The sequence below is a fragment of the Aphelocoma coerulescens genome, chromosome 11 (genome assembly GCF_041296385.1).
Source record: "Aphelocoma coerulescens isolate FSJ_1873_10779 chromosome 11, UR_Acoe_1.0, whole genome shotgun sequence".
Classification (NCBI taxonomy): domain Eukaryota; kingdom Metazoa; phylum Chordata; class Aves; order Passeriformes; family Corvidae; genus Aphelocoma; species Aphelocoma coerulescens.
Genome location: NC_091025.1, coordinates 14,055,750 through 14,064,825, shown reverse-complemented (window position 1 = coordinate 14,064,825; position 9,076 = coordinate 14,055,750). Strand labels below are relative to the sequence as shown.

Sequence of the window (9,076 nt, the reverse complement as noted above, 5' to 3'; positions counted from 1 at the left end):
CCCCTGGTATTTTTTTTTATTTAGATACATGCAAGATAATAAGTTTCTTCAATGAATTCTATTTTTAACAATAGAGATTTGAATATTTTTATATATTCAATATTTGGTTTAGCCACATCTTTCTAATGTTCCATGTTATTACACAGAACATTAAATCGTGTATTCACCTGATCAGAATTTGCACAAGCTGTAACCATTTGCACTGGACAGAGCAGGTTATTCTCTTTGCTAGCTTTGAAGCCCTGCATGTTCTGCACACTGAACAGCAGTAAAGCAGCTAAACCCAAACCCGAGCTCTAAACAGGGCCCTTGCTATCGAACACAGAGGCTTCCCAGCACCTGTGGAAGCCCTGGCAGCACAGGCACCGCCTGCCCCAGGCTCGGACAGCCCCGGCCCCGGTCACAGTCCCCGGGGATGGAAACGCTCACCGGCTCCAGCGTAGCTCCTGTGTTCCCGGGCTGCAGCGGCTGCTCCAAACAGGGAACGAAATAGCGCAGTTCATTTGTGCCACCAGGGCCGAGTGTGTGTGTGTGTGGTGTGTGTACGCACGTGTGAGCCTGCCCAGCTCCTGTCTGAGCATAAGGATTATAAAATCGTAGAATCATAGAATGTCGAGGGGTTGGAACGACCTTGAAGATCAGCTTGTCCCAACCCCCCCCCCCCCCCGCCATGGGCAGGGACAGCTCCCACAAGGTCAGGTTGCTCAAGGCCTTATCCAGCCTGGCCTTGAGCACTGCTAGGGTTGTGGCATCCAAAACCTCCCTGGGTACCAGTGTCTGTCCACCCTCACAGTGAAAATTTTCTATTATCTAACCTCAGTTTTCCCCCTTTCAGCTTGTACCCACTTCTTCTTGTCCTGTCACTACAAGTGCCGACCGTGTGCCTCTCTAGCCACGCCTGAGGCAGCTCCGAGACGGGGCATCGACAGGCCACCCCCACCTCCCCTCACGCCCTTCCCTCCCTTCTGACAGAGCCCGGGGTCGCCGGAGTTCGCTTGTCCCCGGCGCCGGCGGCTCCCGGGCCGCCCCCTGCCCGCCCCGGGGGTGTGGCCGGCCGGCCCCGCTCCGGGCTCGGTTCCGCCTCGGCTCTGGCCGGGTGTTGGCCATGGCCCCGGGGAAGGCCCCGTGCCGGCGGCGCAGCAGCGACTCGGGCGTGGAGCCGGACCGCGGGGCGCTGCCCCGGGACAGGGACCAGCGCACCGCCCTGTCCCAGAAGAAGAAGGACCAGCGCATCGCGCTCTTCCTCAGCGACTTCGATCAGCAGGGTAGGGCCGGGGCTGCCCGGGGTGGGTGGAGGGAACGGCGGCTCCGGGCCGGGAGAGCCTCGGGCCGGGGTCGCGCCCTCGGGCAGGGCCGCCTGCCCCGCGGCCCCGTCCGCGGAGGGGTTGGCGGCTGATGGAGGCTCCAGGTGCTCCGACTCCCGGCTCGGATTTCTCCGGATAAAACGCTGTTTTAACTTTCTTTTATAGCGCGGTCTTGAAGTGCTTATACTTGGAAACATGTAACACGCATTGCAATAAAAGCCTGTTTTCTTTTAAAGCCAAGGAGCACATCCAGGAGATGAAGAAAGAGCTCGATTCGCTTTTGCAGACAGCGGAGAAGGCGTTTGCGGTGGAGCTGCTGACGATGCCGGCTGCTGTGAGGAAGATGAAAAGGAAAGAGGTGCTCGGTGAGTGTTCGTGGCCCTGTGCGTGGAGCTTCGGGAGAAAACCTGGGAACTCGGTGGCTTTCATGAAAAGGTTTGCTTTGTCCACTCAGTATTCTAAACAGATCAGCAGTTCTGTTACCCTGCAGATGCTCGCTGAGCACCCTTGTTCAAGTAGACTGATCTGTGTAACAGGGTATAGAATTAGGTGACTAGTCTGGAGTGTAGTTATGTGTGCACTTAAGTAATCTTATTTAAAGTCGGAAGAGACAAGGAATAATTACGAACCTAGTGTGTTTTGTGTGTAAAAACAGGCATCTTTGTTAATCTGAATCTGTTGATCTTTAGCCACAGGGATTATTTTGCCTTCGTCAATTTGAACTCTCCTGAGCCTTTCTCATCTAGACATTTACCTGTAATGATGAGCAAACAAGTTTAATTTTAACTCCCACTGATGCAGAGGTTTAAGATGTGTACACTCAGCATCAGATGTATATTCTGGTGAGAACTGATGTTTTTGGAATCTACCTTGCAGCTCGAAATTGTAGGGGCCACACAGAGATCAAACCTGAAACTTTTGAAGAACTTGAGTTTACTGTACGCCTGAGTATGTATTTTGGTGTCCTTCTTGAGAAACTTCTGCCTAAGAGCATTAGCTGCAGTGCAGTATGTGTGTGTGGTGGTTCTTCAAATTCAGGGGATACCCTTTGTGGCCACACTCAGGATTCTTTCAATGATTAAATGAAATGGCCTTAGGTTTTCATTGTTGTTTTGTAGGAGTGACTGTCCTAAAAGAATGGAATCTTGTTCAAATGCAACACATATGCTGACCTAAGGTTACCTATTTAACCACTGTAATCCTGAATTACTTGTTCAGCTTCTGAGCCCATAAGATAAGAATCTGAAGATAAAAATTGTGCAAGTAATAGTATCTAAATAAATTATAATTTCTTGAGTTACAGATTTGCAAGGGCGGGAGGAAGTAGCTCTTGCTGCTGCAGTGGTAAGTGTGTGTTTTCAAATTTTATCACAGTTTACAGAACAGAATTCTTCTCTCCCTGCTGTAAGTACTTCAGACACGATTTCATTTGGCTGTGTGTTTAAATGGAAGATTGGTATGAAAAGACTAGACAGCCAGCCATGGTGCAGTTATGAACATTACCTGTAGTTTTAGGGTCATCTGCTGGCAGAAATTCAGATGTTTCCAAAAAAATAAACTGGTGTTTAGCCAATCCCACTTCCTGTCAGTTGCTTTCATGCCCTTTTAGTTCACTGCCTTTTGTAACAAAGTATGCATTTACTGGGAAAAATCTGATGACCTTCCCATGTTGGATAATTTTTTTTTTAGACTGACTGCTCTCTAGAAGCTATGCCAAATCCCAAACTGGTGAGGACCAACAGCAAAAAAGGCAAGGCAATTCATTAATATATAGCCTGTGGTTCTTACATTTTCTTTTTGTTTAAATTGGTTTGAACTGAGCATTTGTAAAATGAATGTTAAGCCTGAAGAATACAAGAAGGAAAAGTGCATAACAGACCCCCCCCAGCATTCAGTGTGGAGGATCATGAACTATGCTACTGTCGAGGTACTTCAAAGCATGAGATAAGTTTCTGTCCTTTGTATTTATTAGGGAAAATGGTGAGAAAAGACAGATTTAAAGCTTTACAGTATAGCAGGACAGCTAGGAGAGTCACCCCTCTTTTCTTAGGTTCCCCTTGACATTCTGCCCATTGAGCTTTGTAAGAAAAATACAATTTTTCTTCATATCCCAAAATATGCAATAAGGAGGAGACTACCACTGGGTGGTAATTCTGTTTTGTCTGGGGGCTGAGGGATTATCTGGGGTCTTTGAACTGTTCTGTGTGTCCCAGTGTCTGTAATGAACACACACAGTTTGCTTTGACGTGTCCCAGGTGAATGACTTTGGATAGCAGAAGGGGTCCATAAGTGTCGGGGGAAATAAGCTTCAAACACAAGGCCAAAGTGGTGTGTTGTGCTCTTCATGAGATCTTTTATTTTCCTTGTCTTGCTAATACATTTCTAGTTAAGGTAACCACAATTGTTGAATATGAAGATTCCAAGCATAGTTCTGCAAAGAAAATAACTAAAAAAGTAAGTTTATTCTGTTTTTATTCAAAAAACATAAGGGCTTAATCAGTTCTAATCTGCCATGAATGCTGCTGGATCCATGACCAGGCAGGCCAGTGCTCTGCTGTCTGTTGAAAAAGTCAGTTGTTTTAAATTTAATGTATTTGAAGCTAAGCAAGGATAAACAGTAAATTATTTTCATAATGAAATATGATATCTGCACTTCTAGTGACTAATTCAAACAGGCATGCAAGTACTGGCATGGTCATTCTCTCTTGACTTGCCAGTAAGTCATGATGGTTTGCAGAACCATTTTTTATTGAAACTTTTTTTTTTTAAATCAACCTCACATTTTAATCCATGCTTTTCTAGAACTGGGTTGTCCATTGTTGTCTCTAAACCAAATTAAGTGTTTTAGTTTTACCATCTCAGTCTGTCTGTGCAGTGTAGCTCCTCAGCCAGACACTGAGGTAGCAAGATGACAACAAATACAAAAAAGATTTTGTGCAGTTACAGACTTTTACTGTAAAAGGGCTTAAAAGTTGGAAGGGTGTATATTAGACAGGTGGCTGGTTGTACAGAAATTCAGTAGGAATATGTTTTGGCATTATGAAACTTTTTTTAGAATGCGTATTTGACATTTTATATATATGTAAAAACAGCACTATGGGGCTTAACTACCCTTTTTCAACAGGGAATTTTTACAGTATTGTTTCCTGCAAATATCTGTCATCTTGCTTTCAAATGCCACCTTTTTAAACTGCAGTCTTATAAATTTTCAGATTTCCAAAACCAGGTCACTGGTTTCATTGGCCTCTGGTTTAAGTGGCAAACTGAACTCTCTTTCTAGGTAAGACTGATCTTTGGTAGCTCATTTAACTCACCTGAATTTGTGAGTGCTGAACACAATTATTTCCATACAAAGTAGTTGAGATCTGAGCCCAATGGGAATATATCTGATAAGGATTCTTCCATAACCTAACTGAGATGCACTGTGGTGATGTGAACCTGAACAAAAAAGCACCTGTAGCTGATGAAGGCATGTGTGGGACTGAATGGTGCACAGTTCTGAACTTAGGGGATCAGTACAGATTCCCAAATAATACTGCTGGAAGAGAGCCTGTAAGGAAAGCATCTTTGCTTTTCGAGTACTACTGAATTGTTCTGTAATAAACACTAACTCGGGTATTGCAGACCTCCCTTGCCTAGTAACAGAAATTATGATTTTGTTCTTGTATGGTTCTAGGTCCCACTGTCATGTTTACCTCAGGAGGGCTTTTTCACATGTGTTTTTCACACTAGATCCCTGTCATAGGGCACTTCAGAATTATCTAATCCACTGACTGTCTACCTTCATCCTAGCTAAAACTCTACATTAGAAGTAGTTGAGGAGGAAATAAATAAAAATAATAAACCAACAAAATAAAACCTCCAGCAAAACACAAACCCAGTAACTACTTTTATTGTCTGTTTACTCTTCTGCTATTGTGGCTTGCAGAAGGATGTCAAGTCTCTTTCTTTTCATTGCAGTGCCACAAATCTCAAAGCCACTCCAAAGGGAGCTACAAGGTAAGGGGTTTTCAACTTGTTCTTAATAAATTTGTTCAATACCAAGACATTATATATCTATATTATTATCAATCTAAATATTAATCATCACTCTAAATGTAACAGATCTTCATGGTCTGCCACTAAATGTGACAGTGGGGATGGGAACCAGTTACACCTTCTGCTTTGGGTGTGGGTGTTAACTTACATTCTCATGGAGGTACAAGATTTGATGTCCTAAGTTTAAAAAAAATGTATTTATAGAGTATAAATTCTATTCTCACTCCCTGTTTACAGGCTTACATCTCAAACTTGTTCTCAGAACCCAACCTTGATTAAAATGTCGCCTATCTAAAGTTATAAGAAAAATAAACCAATCCCCACAAACCCCCCAACCAAATACTCTGATAATCAAGTTCTCTGCATCTTGAATAGTCATTATTTTCAGTTAGTATCATTCTTCATACACTACAGAGTTTGGTTTTGGGACAAGCTGAAGTGAGGGGATGAACAATTTAAATGGGTCCTGATTACCAGTAAGTGGTTGTTTCACCTTGACCTGCTATAAATGTCAGAGGCTTGTTTCCATGCAGAACACACCCAAATCTTATATTTTTTAAGTAGAATAAGAACAACTGTATAATGAAAACTTAGGAATTCTGCATGGCATAAGGCATGCCCTGTGCCTCTGAGAGGTAGCAGCTTTGATATTTATTGGTATCTCCCTCTGTAGTAGACAGATACAGCACATGTCTTATCTTAAGCCCTGAGGCATGAAATTTCCTCTTTCCAAAACTGTAAACATTCACTGCTGATATTGGAGAGTGGATATTCTTGTTGGCCAAAATGTCATCTTGTGTCACAGGCTTACACGGTCACTGCAGTGGCAGGGTCATAAAGCATTACCCAGCGGTCCCTGTAAGTACTGCTCCTGGTTAGATTGCTGTAGTCTCCTGGCAGAACTGGAAAAATTTAAACCGGACTGCCTCTCTCCTAGGTGTATTTCCTACTACTTACATTTGCTTCATGCTTGAAAATTGCCAGCAGAGCATAGGAAGTTAACCTCAGAGTAACATTTTCATTATATTCTAGTGCTGGATTACAACAGACTGTCTCAAGAACTTTACCTGCCAGTGGAAGAGTTCAAGGCATGTTAAAAAGAAGTAAATCAGTACCCCAACATAAAACTGTTCCATTTGTAAACATTCCCCTGGCCGATGGACAGGTATCTTTTTTTTTTTTAACATTTTCAACTTACAGTAGTTGATCAATGCAAATAATCTGATAGTGATAGCTTTTCTTGTTCCTAAAGAAGATGCTGCTAAACAAAAGGAAAAATGGTTGCCAAAATTTTGCAGAGTACAGGGAAGTACATGATTTTCAGAGAAGCTGAGCATGCAAGAAGAATCATTTAATCTTACAATTATTTCTCTTCACATACAGACACTCTGTACAGCTGGTGGAGACCTCCGTAATATCGATGTGCAACTCCTGAATCAGGACACAGTACAGCACATTCATAACTTAGTGGTAAGTTTGAACTAGGAGGCTTACAGATCTGTGTATTCAGACACCTGGTCCCAGGCTATCATGTGAGATACTGTCATGAATGCAAATTTAAACCCTTTGGAGTTTAAGCCTAAACTGGTTGGCATCAGTTGGAGGGAGGAAGAGGGAGGGGAAAATTGCTCCACATGGATCACATCTAGAAGTAACTACACTGAAACAAGCATGTGCAGTTTGGTGATAGCCTGGGGGACCAAAGGAACATTAAACTCTTCTGCCTGCAGTGCTCTGGTGTCTCTCCTACCACGTGAGCAAACTGCCATTCTCTTATCTCTCATTCACAAAGGCTGACAAAGCTACAGCTATGTTTTGATTCTTCTTATAATCCATTATTCTGTGTCCCTTGCTGAGCAAGAACTATTCACCTGTTAAGTCTCTGCTGCAGAACAGGAACTACCTTAATGGTTTTGAAGCAAAATGAAGTGGAACAGAACTTTGTAACACATATTGCCCAACTCTCCCAAAGATTAGGGTACCTGGGCTATTATTTGAAGTAATGGAAATCTATCCAGACGTGAGAGTTATTAACCAGTTTACAGTTGTGCAGGTATTGAGACCACTGCAGCTGAGTCAAGCTAAAGGTCTGGGAGCTGTTCTGTGTTTTTTGTCATGGCCCTGCCTCTGTAGGCAGAAAGTAGGGAGTGCTCACTGCTTGCTTTAACAGTAGTGACCTTTCTTTCTTCTTCCAAGTTCTCTTGGGAGTAGCTTGAGCTAAAATGAGTTTTTCCCCCCTCAGAGTGAGCTGACTGTACTGTGCGGAAAGGCAACACCTAAACCAAGTTAACAGAACTGTCTTGTGACTACAGAACATTCGTGACAGCTCTTGCCTGCTGCCTCCAAAGTGTTTAGATTATGTGTATTATTTCTTAATAAAGTGCTATACTGCCCAGTAAATGTTTTTATAAGCTTTTATATCATGTGATGTGTCTTATTAAGTTCTTATTATGAAGGATACCAAAGCAGAAGAAAATGCTACTTTTTCTTTGTAACAGGCTTAGTTTAGATTTTAACTAAGTTCACAGTAAAATGAACAGTAAGAGGCTGTATACAGAAAATAATTTTAACTCTGATATTCAACTCACAAATAAACTGAAGTACAAGGTACTAAATTTTTCAACAGCATTAAGACACTTTAATTTTAGTTATGTGGTACCATATATGAATCTAAGACAGGAATAAAATTTATTTCCAGTCTTGTACTGACATGACAGTAATGTCATGACAGTAATGTGCAAGATGACAGGTAAAAACAACAGACTCTTAGAATTTGTTATCAGGTGCTGCTGGCAGGAGCCTAAATTAAAGCCAGCTCAGGACTGAAGCAGAACTGCCCTACAGTGATCAGCTCTTCCTCCACCCCTTCACTTCAGCTATCTGAAAAGTTACCATGAATCCCTTCCTCTCTTCCCCTTGAAAAAAAAAAAAACAATGTGAATGGGGATTACAGGTTTAGAGTATTTCTGCATTTTGCAAGGACTTAAAAGCAGAAGATAGGTGGTGTAATTGTTTAAGCATTACAGGTTAAGACTGTCTCCTTGGAGAGATCAGTCAGAAAAAAGGATCACTGTGTAAACCATGGCTTCACAAAATGCAATCCCAGGTTTTAATAAATGAAAATAAAAGACCCACTAGAGAATGCCACATCATAAGCCAATACTGAAATACAGATCAAACAGTATTTATTTTTGCTTCATTTTTAGAGTCTATAACAAGGATGTTCAGCAACACTCAAATGCCAATGCCTACCCAAGCACATTGAAACCCTTGGAGTTTGTCCCTCCAACCTCATTAATAAAGTGTCAACAACTATCAGAGAAATAACTAAACAAGTCACACTTCAGATTTGTAAAGAAAAGTAGAGCTTCAACTTTCTCACTTAAACAGGAGAAAAACCTTGCTATAGAGGCAGCTTACCAACCCAACACTGTTCATGCACAACAGTTCCTTAATTCAGGTCACATTTTTGCTTTGTTCTAACATTTTTGCCAATTAAAGTAACAGAACTAAAGCTGGAGAACTTAGTATCTTCATACTTAAACCAAAGTGCAAACTACTAGAAAAGTAACAAAACCATCTACATTTATTACGTTTCCAGGTTAAACAATTTTTTTTTTTTTTAACTGGAAACATTTCTCTAGGAAGTGAGGCTGAATCAGGCTTTGAATAGGATTCAATGGCTAAGAGAAAGACATCATTACTTCAGAATTTAATCATTCCCCATTTAAGGG

The 9,076-nt window shown here is 42.0% G+C and overlaps 1 protein-coding gene across 1 annotated transcript; it reads left to right on the top strand.

Moving 5' to 3' along the window:
* The first annotated feature begins 938 nt into the window (after positions 1-938).
* On the top strand, positions 939-7,765 carry LOC138116782 (borealin-2-like). Its single transcript, XM_069026470.1, has 10 exons — positions 939-1,265; positions 1,541-1,669; positions 2,608-2,648; positions 2,994-3,054; positions 3,691-3,758; positions 4,517-4,584; positions 5,265-5,303; positions 6,375-6,507; positions 6,726-6,812; positions 7,585-7,765. Exons 1-10 carry the CDS (start codon positions 1,106-1,108, stop codon positions 7,630-7,632), a joined length of 834 nt encoding a protein of 277 aa, XP_068882571.1. The 5' UTR covers positions 939-1,105; the 3' UTR covers positions 7,633-7,765.
* Positions 7,766-9,076: the final 1,311 nt, after the last annotated feature.

Bases quoted from the DNA above. Each gene is read 5' to 3' on its own strand.
- LOC138116782 (XM_069026470.1), top strand. From the start codon at position 1,106: ATGGCCCCGGGGAAGGCCCCGTGCCGGCGGCGCAGCAGCGACTCGGGC. The intron at 1,670-2,607 runs GTGAGTGTTCGT...CTTGAGTTACAG, and splicing joins GAAAAGGAAAGAGGTGCTCG to ATTTGCAAGGGCGGGAGGAA. The intron at 3,055-3,690 runs GCAAGGCAATTC...ATACATTTCTAG, and splicing joins GAGGACCAACAGCAAAAAAG to TTAAGGTAACCACAATTGTT.